Source organism: Salvelinus sp. IW2-2015, linkage group LG32 (genome assembly GCF_002910315.2).
Source record: "Salvelinus sp. IW2-2015 linkage group LG32, ASM291031v2, whole genome shotgun sequence".
Taxonomy (NCBI): Eukaryota; Metazoa; Chordata; class Actinopteri; order Salmoniformes; family Salmonidae; genus Salvelinus; species Salvelinus sp. IW2-2015.
The window spans coordinates 30,325,732-30,340,893 of NC_036871.1; the positions used below are offsets into that span (position 1 = coordinate 30,325,732).

The 15,162-nt window shown below is 43.5% G+C and overlaps 1 protein-coding gene across 4 annotated transcripts in view; it reads left to right on the forward strand.

Annotated features, from left to right (window-relative positions):
* The window catches only part of mmp16b (matrix metallopeptidase 16b (membrane-inserted)), a 38,968-nt gene extending 25,966 nt beyond the window's left edge, over positions 1–13,002 (forward strand). For 2 of the 4 annotated variants that reach the window (XM_023976750.2, XM_023976751.2), the window contains 6 exons: positions 5,126–5,305; positions 5,592–5,809; positions 6,055–6,193; positions 8,699–8,849; positions 9,721–9,836; positions 10,242–13,002. In XM_023976750.2, coding sequence (XP_023832518.1) covers positions 5,126–5,305; positions 5,592–5,809; positions 6,055–6,193; positions 8,699–8,849; positions 9,721–9,836; positions 10,242–10,609 — 1,172 coding nt within the window. In that variant the 3' untranslated portion in view covers positions 10,610–13,002. The remainder of the gene's footprint in view (positions 1–5,125; positions 5,306–5,591; positions 5,810–6,054; positions 6,194–8,698; positions 8,850–9,720; positions 9,837–10,241) is intronic. The other 2 variants (XM_023976752.2, XM_023976753.2) reach the window with 1 other exon arrangement.
* The last annotated feature ends 2,160 nt before the right edge of the window (positions 13,003–15,162 follow it).

Here is a 15,162-nt window from a genome sequence, read left to right on the forward strand (position 1 = left end):
TGGTTAAGGGCTTGTAAGTAAGCATTTCACGGTAAAGTCTACACTTGTTGTATTCGGCGCATGTGGAAAATAAAGTTTGATTTGATGTTCAGTGAGGCGGCGAGGGATTGGTCATTGAAATTCCCAGCGGCACAGGAGTCCACTAGAGCATTAGATACAACATATGAGGGACAGCCAGCTAGTGATAGACACTAGAAAGGGTTTGGTGGAAAGTGAGGATGGTGAAATACTCACGCCAAACCCAGGAGACAGATGATCATGGGACCTTCCCTCTGCTCTTATGGACCCCGGGCTGGGACATATCGGACTCTGCTGAAGCTGGTGCCCCTCCTGTCCACAATAGGGACAGAGCCCCAGCTGTCTATGACGGTGTCGCACAGCCGCAGGGAGGCGCCTGGCCCCTACCTCCATAAGTTCAGGCTCTGACTCAGATTGGTCAACAAAGGAGGGAGAGAGGTGATGGTGGTGCCGACGCTCCCGCAGAAGGTTACCCAGACAGATGGCCATCACGATAAGTGCGTCCAAGGAGAGGGTGTCWTCTCGGGCACACCAACTCCGTCTGGATATCCTCGCGCAATCCTCTTCAGAATAGGGTGCATTCCATCCGTTGGATGCTGCCACTGTCCTGAAGGTGAGGACGTACTCTGCAGCTGTCTGGCCTTCCTGCCGTAGGTGGAGTAAGTGCTCATCTCAATCTCCCCCCTGAACAGATCCAAGAACCCCTCATATGAATCCAGCTCCTCTTCTCCTGTCTCCCAGATGGCCCTAGCCCACTCCAATGGCCGTCCAGTCAGCAGGGAAATAACCATGGCAACCTTGCACCTCAGTGGTGGGGGCTCCCATCTGATGAGCGAAATAGAGAGAGCACTGGAGTAGGAAGCCACGGCATTTTGATGGAGTCCCGTCGTATTTGTCCGGGAGGGACAAACGGACCTTGCTGACCTGGATCAACTGCTGGATGGGCCGGGATGCTGGCTCGAGGGGTCGACACATAGGAGAGAATCCTCCGCCCGAGACATTGAAGAACGGAGGACCTCTTCCATACCCGTCCCCAGTTGAGCCAGCTAGTTAGGATCTCCATCTGGGAGATGTCTTGATCAACTGCTGCTTCCATGTGGTGAGGTGTTATTTTGTCATGTGGACGCAGGGAGTCAGGAAGCAGTTTGAGAGTTTAATATAAACGAACACGTACCGCTACAAAAACAAGGAATGCGTCTGAACATGGAAACCGAGACAATAACGCCTGATGGGAATTTAAGAAATAATTGTAATCAATTGAAATGTTAATGTATAATGAGGGCATTACCTGAATCTATTCTATAGTGTATAGGCTTTAACAAAATATTAATTCAAATATGAATAGGCCTATCATAGACTAGGCCTTTACTTTGAATAAAGAGGGACAATCATTCAAGTTAGGTCTGTCAAATGAATGTAGCTTTGGAAAAAGTACATGTTGTGATACGCTGTGGGTAAGTATCACTAGTACTGCAGATATATTATGGACATTTTCTGAAATTGCAATCCCAAAAAATCTAACATATAATATTTCTTCGTAAGCAAAAAGTGAAGAAGAAATTTGATTATTGTAAATGTTCTTAATTCCAAGATATCTAAACCCATGTCTTAAACTCAGGGCAGTGAGATAAAAAGCTAATGAAAGCAATTTAACATGTTTAAGTCACTCACAAACTTCATCTGAAAGTTTCAGTATTGATTATTTTAAACCCCAAAACATGTTTTAGAACAATAACTGCTGTACAAAAAAATACTAGATAGCAAGCTAAATTGGTTGCCTAGCGACAATATTTTTGTAATGAGTGCGCTGAGAGTCGGGAAGCAAGTACAGGGAGTGACTGTTTTAATAAATAAACAAAACAATAAACACGAAGCACAAACAACGCACCGACATGAAACAGAGTCAATAACACCTGAGGAACGAACCAAGGGGAGTGACAAATATAGGGAAGATAATCAAGAAGGTGATGGAGTCCAGGTGAGTGTCATAAGGCGCTGGTGCGCTTGACGATGGTGACAGGTGTGCGGGATAATCAGCAGCCTGATGACCTAGCGGCCGGAGAGGGAGTATACGTAACAGTACCCCCTCCCCGACGCGCGGCTCCTGCCGCAGGACACCGACAAAGGGAACGAACCCGGGGATCAGGAGCGGAGCGTTCACCCCTGCTGAAGCGCAGGAACCCGTCGAGCTGGCTAGGGCGCGGGCGGCTGGGGCGCGGGAACTTGTTGAGCCGGCTGGGGCGCGGGTGGCTGGGGCGCGGGAACTTGTCGAGCCGGCTGGGGCGCGGGAACCTGTCGAGCTGGCTGGGGCGCGTGCGGTTGGGGCGCGGGAACCTGTCGAGCCGACCTGGGGTGCGGGAACCTGTCGAGCTGGCTGGGGCACGGGAACCTGACGAGCCGGTGGAAGCAGGGGAGCCTGGCGATCCGGCTGAGGCAGGGGAGCCTGACGAGCCGGTGGAAGCAGGGGAGCCTGGCGATCCGGCTGAGGCATGAAGGCCCGACGAGCCGGCTGAGGCAGGGGAGCCTGGCGATCCGGCTGAGGCAGGGGAGCCTGGCGATCCGGCTGAGGCATGAGAGCCTGTAGTGGCTCCCGGACCCGATATCATTTACATTGACACAAAAACAAAAAACCCTCCCTGATGCTTCCTTTAGGTGAGGTGTTATTCTGTATCTAGTGCGCTGAGAGTCGGGAAGCAAGTACAGGGAGTGAGTGTTTTAATAAATAAACACGAAACACAAACAACGCACCGACATGAAACAGAGTCAATAACACCTGAGGAAAGAACCAAGGGGAGTGACAGATGTAGAGAAGATAATCAAGGAGGTGATGGAGTCCAGGTGAGTGTAAAAAAAAATCTAACCACATTTTTAGCTCCGGTACCGCTTGCCGTGTGGTAGCAGAGAGAACAGTCTATGACTAGGGTGGCTGGAGTCTTTGACAATTTTTAGGGCCTTCTTCTGACACCGTCTGGTATAGAGGTCCTGGATGGCAGGAAGCTTGGCCCCGGTGATGTACTGGGACATTCGCACTACCCTCTGTAGTGCCTTGCGGTCGGAGGCCGAGCAGTTGCCATACCAGGCAGTGATGCAACCAGTCAGGATGCTCTCGATGGTGCAGCTGTAGAACCTTTTGAGGATCTGAGGACCCATGCCAAATCTTTTCAGTCTCCTTAGGAGGAATAGGTTTTGTCGTGCCCGCTTCATGACTGTCATGGTGTGCTTGGACCATGATTGTTTGTTGGTGATGTGGACACCAAGGAACTTGAAGCTCTCAACCTGCTCCACTGCAGCCCCATCGATGAGAATGGGGGCATGCTCGGTACTCTTTTTCCTGTAGTCCACAATCATCACCTTTGTCTTGATCACGTTGAGGGAGAGGTTGTTGTCCTGGCACCACACGGCCAGGTCTCTGACCTCCTCCCAATAGGCTGTCTCGTTGTTGTCGGTAATCAGGCCAACCACTGTTGTGTCATCGGCAAATTTAATGATGGTGTTGGAGTCGTGCCTGGCCATGCAGTCATGAGTGAACAGAGAATACAGAAGGGGGCTGAGCACGCATCCCTGAGGGGCCCCTGTGTTGAGGATCAGCGTAGCGGATGTGTTGTTACCTACCCTTACCACCTGGGTGCGGAGTGTCATGAGGCGCTGGTGCGCTTGAAGATGGTGACACGAGTGCGGGATAATCAGCAGCCTGATGACCTAGAGGCCAGAGAGGGAGTATACGTGACAATTTTTAAGAAGATGGCTAATAAGTTCGTAAGAAGATATTCGAGAAGTTTGTAAGAAAATRYTGAAATCTTAAGATATTGTTGAGGAATTGCACTTATGAACTTTGTTCTTTTCTTAAGAAGCTTCTTACGTTTTTGAGTAAGTTGTGTTTTGTGAATCTGGGCCCAGGTCATAGTGCAGAGCCTATCCCTGCCACAAGAATAAACACTCACATTTCTACTGTGTTATGGTGAGGGAGTGTATTGTACCGTAGCTGCAGGGCAGGGCAGGGTGGAGGGTGGATCCAGCCTGCAGCCCTGGAGAGGTGCAGCTTGAAGACGGTAATCAGATCCCTCTCTCAGCCCTGTCGGCCTCCATCCATCCACCGTCAGGCAGCACTTTACTTTAATTACCCTGCTGCCAACCTGCTCTGCTCTGACTGCTGTTAGTGAAGCCTGCGGGACAGCACATCTAGAGGGCTGTCAAAGCCAGAGGCCCGTCAGGAAGCACTAACCGCATCCAAGGCAGCCAGAATGGATATGTGCACGGCCCACACTGCCACTTAGATAGACACTCCCCTCCTAGGCCGCCTGCCTGTCAATATATATGGTTCAACCCTTTGACTCAGCTTGTGTTTGTAAATCAATTACTTTAAAGGGTGTAAAATCATAGCTGGATCTCTTTGCTCCTGGATCGCTGTGCTCCTGGATCTCCGTGCTCCTGGCTCTCTGTGCTCCTGGCTCTCCGTGCTCCTGGCTCTCCGTGCTCCTGGATCTCCGTGCCCCTAGATCTCCATGCTCCTGGATCTCTGTGCTCCTGGCTGGATTAGATATCATGTTGTTAAGGGCAGCCACCTCCCGGGGATATCTTCAGTCACATGCTATAGAGAGAAACTGTATGTTGTAGAGTTTTTCCAAAGCTAACACAAAATCAACCTGACACTATTATTAGACTGAATGCTGACAGTACCATGGAGTCGTGTGTGTGTGTGTGTGTGTGTGTGTGTGTGTGTGTGTGTGTGTGGTTGTTGTGTGTGTGTGTGTGTGTGTGTGTGTGTGTGTGTGTGTGTGTGTGTGTGTGTGTGTGTGTGTGTGTGTGTGTGTGTGTGTGTGTGTGTGTGTGTGTGTGGTGTGGTGTGTGTTGTGTGTGTGTGTGTGTTGTATAGCAGGACATGATGAGTGTTCTAATGCTCTGGGCATGGTGTAAGCTGTGGCTCCTGAGGACATCTCCCAGCCTCAATAACCTCTTTCTAACCTTGTGTTTGATGTATTTGATACCATTCCACCTATTCCGCTCCAGTCATTACCACGTGCCTGTCCTCCACCAAGTAAGGTGCCACCAACCTCCTGTGGTGTGTGCGTGCGTGTTTCTAATCCATAGTCTCTATCGCCCTTCCCAGGTAATGACCTGTTCCTGGTGGCAGTCCATGAGCTGGGTCATGCCCTTGGCCTGGAGCACTCCAACGACCCCACAGCCATCATGGCTCCCTTCTATCAGTACATGGACACAGAGAACTTTAAACTACCTCACGATGACCTTCAGGGCATCCAGAAAATCTATGGTACTGTGTCTATCTATGGTACTGAATTTCCTACATTTTATTATATTATAAGCATGCCCTCAATATCTGTTCAGTACACTAAACCAAGTAGTATGTTAATATTTGTCTTGTGTACATGTTTTTTTAAACGAGTTTCATTGTTTTCATTGAAGGAACAAATGTTAAATGATCATGTTAAATGATCATGTTAAATGATCATGTTCAATGATAATGTTCAATGACAAAATAATTACAATGATAATGTTATTTTTTTATGCCCTTAGCTAGTTAGCTGGCTAGGCTAATGTGTCCCATTCATCTCCAGGTCCACCAGACAGGTCCGCCCAGCCCACCAGAGCCCCACCCACGGCCCCTCCTCCACGCTTCCACCCCCCCTCGGAACCCCGTAAGCACGACCGTCAGGTCCGGCCCCACCGCCCTCCTCAGGGCGCAAAACCCTCCAACCCCAACGCCAAACCCAACATCTGTGACGGAGGCTTCAACACCCTGGCCATCCTCAGACAGGAGCTGTTCGTATTCAAGGTAGGTTGGCATGTACAGATACTGTATGATGTATCCTTGTCTAACCTATATAATCTCATGAACACAGTGTTAAAAAGGTATGTTTGCATGAGGAGGTAGAGATGGGCACTGAAGGGTTTCAGTGGAATCAATCACTCCTGGTATTAGACAACAAAGCAAATTTCAGAGTTTAGGTAATACTACAGTAGAGAGAAGGGGATGAATATGATGAAACAGATCATGTGTTTTTGTCTACATGTGTGTAGGACCAGTGGTTCTGGAGGGTGAGGGACAACTCGGTGGTCCCTGGCTACCCTATGGAGATCAACTTCTTCTGGAGAGGCCTGCCCGCCAAGATCGACGCCGTCTACGAAAACAGCGAGGGGAAGTTTGTCTTCTTCAAAGGTGAGAGAAGGAGATGAATGAGAGATGGAGGAGAGATGAGAATGAGAGAGAGGGGGGAGAGAAAGAGAGATGGAGGAGATGAAATGGAGCTTATGCTAGCTCTTGTATCAACAGAAAGTAGCATTAGGTTTGAAGGTTCGTTAGAGGAGAGCAATTTAGAGAYAAAGACAAAGCAAAGTATTTTGTTTGTGGTCATCACAAACAGTGTCATTTTTACACTGTAAAAAAAAATTATAAATGTTTTTGCTTACTCAACTTTTTGGTCAAAGTGTTACCAGAATTTAACATTTTTAGTTCCAACATGAGATAACGAAGTCAACTTAATTTTTGTGTTTTCTCAATTTGTCTCAAATCTTCATTCAACTAGAAATTATTATTTTGGCAGAAATGCCAGAAAATGCTTTGGAACTAGTTACACACACAGTGCTTTTAACTTAACACACGTTGACAAACATGATTACATTGTGCATGTTCATTTATACAGTAATTCGTATTCAACATGTCCTCACCTGGAATTGGAATTCGCAACCTCAAGGTTGATGTCATTCCGATCTACCTGCTACGACATCCATGTCTGTGTCAGTGACTGCTTTCACTTGTATTGCTACACTTTGCACTTCAAAGTAAATCTCAGTTCTGTTAAAAGTTCACTCAAGAAAAAACAATTATATTTATCATAGCGATTAATGGATAACATTAAAACAAAGTAATATTCCCCACCAACACTAGACAACTGTACAGAAAAACCTAAAATGGCTTAAATAAGTATATCAAATGAATGATGAGAGAATAGTCAGATGAACTGATAATTGACACAGACATGGTGGCGTTGCAGGAAGATCGGAATGACAGCACCAAGAGGTTGTGAGTTCAAATCCCAGGTGAGGACATGTTGAATACTAAGTACTGTATAAATGAACATACAAAATGTAATCGTGTATGTCAACGTGTGTCAAATATGTAAATTGAAAACATTGTATGTTAAAAGCGCTGTGTAACTAGTTCCACATATTTTTTTGTAAGATGCCAAAAATATAAATGTCTAGTTGAATGAACATATGWGACAAATTGAGCAAACACATAATTTAAAGTGGACCGAATTTTTGCGTATGTTTTCTCATGTTGGGCAACCTAACATTCAGGTTAAACTTAGACCAAAAAGTTGGGTAAACAAAAAAAAAGGCCGTGGAACCAGTTACTTAATAATAATTAGTTGAAACAACTAGATTTGTGTGTGTTTTTTTGTTGTTGTTTTTTATAATGTATTAATAAGTATACAAGAGAATGCCACTTCAATTAGTAGAAATATTGCTTGTATGTTCTAAATAGCATCCATTTTGTTCTGTATGATACTGTACTGTATAATAACGGGTGAGAGTTCAGCCCCTCCTCCATCCCTCCTTCCCTCCATCAGGCAGATTGACATGACATCTGTCCTCCAGCAGGATCACAAAGAGTCTCATGCTTTATTTATTCCCTGGTGGAGGAGCTACTTGCTGGACTGGACTTACGCACAACGTTATAGTTGCCCCTTACCGTATCCACTATAATAAAACTACTGTAGAGTAGCTCTTTAATACGCGCATAAGACTATTATTAGCTCTTTAAAATACTCCAACACTATCCTAGCTCTAATATACTCACAACACTATCCTAGCTCTAATATACTCACAACACTATCTTAGCTCTAATATACTCACAACACTATCTTAGCTCTAATATACTCACAACACTATCTTAGCTCTATATCTCACACACTATCTTAGCTCCTAATTACTCAACACTATCCTTCTAGCTCTAATATACTCACAACACATATCTTAGCTCTAAAATACTCACAACACTATCTTAGCTCTAAAAATACTCACAACACTATCTTAGCTCTAATATACTCACAACACTATCTTAGTCTAATATACTCCAACCACTATCTTAGCGCTTAATATACTCCAACACCTATCTTAGCTCTAATATACTCACACACTATCTTAGCTCTTTACTCATACTCACAACACTATCTTAGCTCTTAAATACTCACAACACTATCTTAGCTCAATAATACTCACAACACTTGCTTAGCTCTAAAATACTCACAACACTATTTTAGCTTCTATATACTCACAACACTATCTTAGCTCTTAATTAAACCCACAACACCTACTAGTAGCTCTAATATACATCACAACACTATCTTAGCTCTAAAATACTCACAACATTATCTTAGCTCTTATATACTCACAACACTATCTTAGCTCTAATATACTCACAACACTATCTTAGCTCTTATATACCCACAACACTATAGTAGCTCTAATACGATGCTAATAAGGCCTTATTATTAGACTGAATTAAGCAGCTTTACGGCAATAATTCTCATCATGTTACTGCAAAAAGCAAGGACTATTTCCTAGCAAAAGTGTAAAACATAATGTTTGGACCCAGGCTCTGTTTGTGATTACTGGACAATTATGACCACTGATCCATTTGTGACTGTGTTTGTTTTAGGAAACCGGTTCTGGGTGTTCAAGGACACTACTTTGCAGCCCACCTACCCTCAGGACATCTCTCTGTTTGGGAGTGGGATGCCCACCCAGAGTATAGAGACTGCTGTGTGGTGGGAGGACGTAGCCAAGACATATTTCTTCAAGGGAGACAGGTCTGTTTGACCTTTTCATTTATCCATTACAATACATAGATTTTATCCATAGTGAAGTTAAAGTGTAACTGATTCTAGAATTATCAATCTATCTGTTACGTTACATTGGTTTTATCCGTAGTGAAGGTAGAGTGTAGCTGATTCTAGAATTTTCCATTTGTCTATTAAATTGGTTAGATTGTGAATTATAGGTTATACATGATACTGTATTAGTTTTGTCAATGACAATGATCACTGGCGTATCACTCACCCCCGCAGCCCTGGCAATGTGGGGGGCCCACGAGCTCTGGGGTCCCCCTGGAGGTTGGGCCCCCTCCCCAGATAGCATAGGAACACGTCATAAGCCATAGCAAAATGTTTAGAATTACAGGAAATTTGCTTTAAAATTGAAAAAATTATAATCTCAAAATGTTATCTATGAGATTAGCTATGAAACTTCAAATTTTTCTCTAAACTGTGGTACACCACTGACTGTGAAAAAAGGCTAGCTGATATAAAGTTCACTGTGAGATGCTATAATTAGTACATGATTTACTGTACACTAATGTGACTCAAACATTTGGTGGATCTGTCATGATAGATGAAATCATGCGAGGTCCTAACCCTGTTGTGAGAGCAGATAAAATGCTTTGTCATCATTCTGCAGCAAACTGTTGCATATCACTGTTATGATGTTTTGTAAAACATGACTTCATCCCTCTGGGTTTGACAGAATTCCATTATCTTGATCCTAAACAGTTGTGTGTATGTGTAGTAGATCATGAGATTATAATGTTGGTGCATGTGACTATGTGTGTTTGTGTGTGTGTGCGTGCGTGTGTGTAGTCTTTCTGGATATTGACCGCAGTGTTTCTTTCCTACCTGGCATTAGATATTGGAGATACAATGAAGACATGAGAAACATGGACCCTGGTTACCCCAAACCCATCACAGTGTGGAAGGGCATCCCTGACTCTCCTCAGGGAGCTTTTGTGGACAAGGCCAACGGTAGGCCATCCGTTCCTCCCTCTATACCCCTCAAACTCAACTCCAGACCTCAAAGCCAGTTCCATAGTGTTTTTTCATTGTTCCTCTCTAATCAGGGTCTAATTTAGACCTGGCACACCAGGTGGGTGAAATTAATTATGAGGTAGAACAGAAAAGCAGCAGACTCTGGACCTCGTAGGGTAAGAGCTGAATACCCTTGCTCTATATCATCCTCCATTTCTGCATCACATCTCTTTATAATGACTAAAATAGGCCTCTTTTCTCTTTATATAGTCTACTTATGCCTTGCTTCTCAGTACAGAAAGTAAAGATTGGGTTATAAAATTAGCAAACCAAAGTTAAGGAGAAACTATTAGCTTGTATTAATGTTTAAATGTTGAGTTTTTTTCCTCCTCCTGTGAACAGGATTCACCTACTTCTACAAGGGGAAGGAGTATTGGAAGTTCAACAACCAGCGGTTGCGTGTGGAGCCGGGCTACCCCCGCTCAATCCTGAGGGACTTCATGGGCTGTGACGGCCTACCAGCTGACGCCGACTGGGACTGGAGCCCTCCGGAGGTGGAGGAGCGCCACTACGACAGCAGCAGTGGTGACGTGGACATCATCATCAAGCTGGACAGCACGGGGGGCACGGAGAAGGCTGTGGCTATCGCCATACCCTGTATCCTGGCGCTGTGCATGATGGTCCTGCTCTACACCGTGTTCCAGTTCAGGAGGAAGAGCACGCAGAGACACATACTGTACTGCAAGCGCTCCATGCAGGAGTGGGTCTGATCTAAACCAGAGAGGGGACTGGAACTGTAGAGGTGTATGGAACTCCCACTAGGCACTGTAGGGAAGAGTTATCAAACTCCTATTGTTCTGTAGTTGTTGAACTAAGCCCTTCTGTGGATGGACAGTATATACAGTACAGTAGAGGAGTCCTCCTAACATGGTCAAAACTGTGCTTTGCCCTCTTTGTGACATGCAAGGTGGAGTGATGCTAGCCCTCTTCATTCAACACTATGAGGGACTGTGGCTGCCAATTCCAACTGAGAGGCATTTGCTTTGACTCGACTATCTTTGGGTACACTCAGTAGTTATTGGAGAAAGAGGAAAGTTGTGTGGGACCTATGTTTATCTCTGTCTCTGCACGCCCCTAACAAGCCCTTACTAACTACAGTACAGTGGACCATTTAGTAATAGGCTACTACTTTTTATTTTCGTGTCCTAGTAAAGTTCAAGTTGCCCAGATTCTGTGCTTTTTGATTGAATTATCTTTAAAAGATTAGTACTTGTGAGGTGGACTGTCTCATACCCAAACCAAATATGACCTTTGACCTATCTTCCTTTCCCAGAAAGGATTATGACTCTGGATTCTTTGTTGGGATGTTTAATTCTAATCCATGGATCATTATGACATTACATCACACTCACGTTTCCTTTGACCATGTCTTTTCCATATCTGCCTGTGACCATCTGTCTGGTCTGGTCTGGTGTGGTCTGGTTTGGTCTGGTCTGGTCTGGTCTGGTGTGCTCTGGTCTGCTGTGCTCTGGTCTGGTCTGGTTTGGTCTGGTCTGGTGTGCTCTGCTCTGGTCTGGTGTGCTCTGGTCTGGTCTGGTGTGCTCTGGTCTGGTGTGCTCTGGTCTGGTGTGCTCTGGTCTGCTCTGCTCTCTGTCAAGTTTCACGTTTTATTTGTCACATGCACAAGTACAGTGAAATGCATATATTGCAAGCCCTACCCAACAGTGCAGTATTTAAAGCAAAATAGTATAACTAATAAAAAATACAATAAATAAAAAAAATGTGAGAAATAAGAAATAAGAGAGGAAGCTATATACAGGGTAAGTGCCAGTACCAAATTGACAATGTCTGTGGTCTAAGTGAAGCAGCAGCAGTTAAACAATTTAGGGGCACACAAATACATTTAAGAGCACACAAATATATTTAGGAGCACACGAAGACATTTAGGAGCACACAAAGACATTTAGGAGCACACAAAGACATTTAGGAGCACAATCAAAAATATTTGAGGTAACAAGKCGTTTTCTTTTTAGTAATGGTGCAAGCATGATGGTCATGAATCTGGTCTCAGTGTGTTCTCCATGGCACTCAGGGCCTGTGGTACAGTGAAGTAATCATTGCAACAATTATCATCTGGGTGATTTGTTTCTAGGCGCACTGGTGCTCCTCAATTAAAATTCCAGGTCGCACAGCCAAATATTTAGGCGCATATGCGAGTAAAATGGTCGCACTGTAGAGCTCTGTTATGTCACGTTCCTCTCGACGTGTGAAAAATGACTCAGTATGTGAGATTCCCGGTGAATGTGAAAACATATATTAGCATTTTTAGGGATTTGAGTTTGCCACGTTTGTGGTAAAACATTTTTTTTTACTTAAAAAGGATATGGTCTCTTATGAAATCAGGATATTGAACTCTATATCAACAGCTATATCAATAATATATCTTAACCCTTCAAAATCATTATCAAACCATAAGACTAATGTGTAATAACATGTTATAACTATCTTATAACAACCTCAGTTCATTTCTCATTGTTCTTCTCCATGGATCATTTAAAAGGGTCATAACGCATTGCTATTCATGAACTAAAGTACTGATGGTAATTGTAGTTTTGTATTTGATTTACATGGCAGAGACATCATTTTTCTCTAAACCATGTTAAATGTTCTGCTCCCCAGACCTCTCCTCATTTGCAGGCCATTAAATATTATGTTCACATTGGCAGAGACGTTCTAAAGAGATATCTTTACTTTCTTCAAACATGCAGTTTCTGTTGGTTATGCATTCTCATATGATTTAAGCTGGAAGAAGAAAGCTTTCCATGATCTACATGTCTTAATGGTAAGTGTGCTTGTGGTGAGGGTCTGAAAGACAGGTTTGAAAGCATGGCAGAGTTGGGGTCAAGTCCATGTCAATTCCTGAAGTATGCTGAAATTTCAATTCCAATTTTCCTCAATGAGAATTTGGAATTCAGTGTACTTCCTGAATGGACTGAATGAAATAGAACTAGAACCCGACTCTGAAGCAGAGCCAGTCAGGCCAGTTCAGCCAGTACTGCATTTATTGGTGTATTTATTCCTCTGTGCTCATCAGCACCTTAATCTCGTTGCATTGTTCTGAGGGCAAGATAACGTCTGTCAATAAAATTGATTTTAAAAAGCAGTGCAGTGTTTGGTCGTCCTCGTGCTTGTTTTTTTTGTTGGTTGTTTTTGGCATTGTACAGTACAGTCACATCATTCTTGTAAATGTTATTTTCATTTTAAGTGTTTAAATCTAAGAAAATTATATTTCTAAGTTATCATACAATAAAATACAYTATTAGTAGTATCAACAGAAATGATGATTTAATAAAATACAATGAAAGCAGAGAGCTTTGAAAGCAGAGAGCTCAAAAGAGAACATTTGAAAAAGGCAAAACCAAAAGGATGAATACGATGTTAATTAAAAGACTTTGCCTTTGAAGCCTGTTTGGTTGCACACAGAATTCCATAAGTGTGTACAAAGGATCAGCATCAATGCCAAAACAAGCCAAACACTATCATTTTATAGTCAAATAAACTGAGATCTTCTCCACTAAGGACAAAAGGAAATGTTATAAAAATCAGGAGCATTAAATGTTCAAACTGCCTGGCATGGTTGCCAGCTTCGTCTGTCGGTCTGGAAGTTGATAAGTGGTATCTTCACCAGCCTCTTGAGTGCCTCTCTTCTGCTTTGACACATGCTGTTAAGCCATTAGGGATCATTTGGAGTGCCATTAATGGAAGTGGGTAGAGGCCATTACACAGCATTCGAGACAAGAAATGTGACTTTTGAGAGTGAGAGAGAGAGTAGTGAAAGGTGCACTCTGGCTGTGGAGGGAGGTGGAGGGACTGTCATAGTAAGTCTATGGTGACCTTTACCAGACGGCCCTATGGCTTTACCCAAATGCAAAATTCTAGGAAAATGTAAACAGACACACACGTACAGGTGCACATACACACAAACACAGCACAGACCCATATATGAATACCCATCTGTTTTGTCCTTGACAGTTAATGAGATTGAACAAACCKAAAAACTAAAAGCACACTGTGAAAGCAACGTGATATGTGATGGGATGGTTACAGCAAAACCATATGCTAATGAAGTTAAAGTCAAAGATGGTGAACATAAGGTTTGAGATATGTCTTGTCCAGGGGTGTTACTGCAGTAAAGCAGCAGGCCCTATATCTCTGATTAACAGTGACAGGTAGCAGATGAATCAGGCTCGGGTAATTTGACATGCATCACAGAATAGAGGCATATAAGAGGARAATATCATCCTCACAGAACCAATTATTAATGGCTGTACTGCACGGGACACATTACTAATGTCACAGCCGTTTCGTCCCTTGACCGAACACCATATAATATAGTGAATGATAAATAATGTATGGAAATGATCATACCAGGCCCAACAGAGTGCAGACTCCTCAAATGGCGTGTCATCCAATTTGTGAATGATGATGAATGAATGGAGAATATCCATGACCACTTTAGAGAGGTGGATCAGTAAAYTAAACTAGACCATGGTAATAGATTTCATAGCAGTTACACACCACCTACACACAGTCTTCTGTGATCTGACAACCCCTCCTTTACAGAATGACACTGAGGCCTCTATGGTGTATGTCTTAGGCTGTGTTTAGACAGGCAGCCCAATTCTGATCTTTTTTCTACTAATTGGTATTTTGGCCAATCAGATCAGCTCTGAAATAGATCTGATGTGAAAAGATGTGATGTGATTGGTCAAAAGACTTGGGCTGCCTGTCTAAACGCTGCCTTAGCTGCAGTGAGTTGAGGTAGGGTTGCAAAATTCCGTGAACTTGGAGGATTCCAGGAATCGGGAGGGAATAAGCAGGAAAACCGGAATCCTCCAACCAAGATTTCTGGAAAAACAGGGAAATTATTGAAAGTTCCCTGAATTTTGCAACCCTAGTAGAGGCGGGTGGACCAGTAGGAGTGTCTGTAGGGATCTACAGCTATCTAAGGGCCATCAGAGAATCATTCAGGATGAAACTGTCTGATATTTCAATAAAAATTATGTGGTTTTATATATTTTATTAAACAAGGTTATAGCATAATATAGGTTCATATAGCTTTCCTGAAAATGTAATTAAAAGCTTTAATCATGGTGTAGCTTTGAGGAAAAATACTTAACCTACCTTAATCATCAAGGATAGATAACACAATAAATCTTGAAAGCTTATTTCCATTGTGGTCTTGTCTTTATTTCCATTTGGGGGGGGGGGGGGGGGGTGGTGGTAGTGGTAACAAACAATGTTTGTTTCACAAATTGAGCTA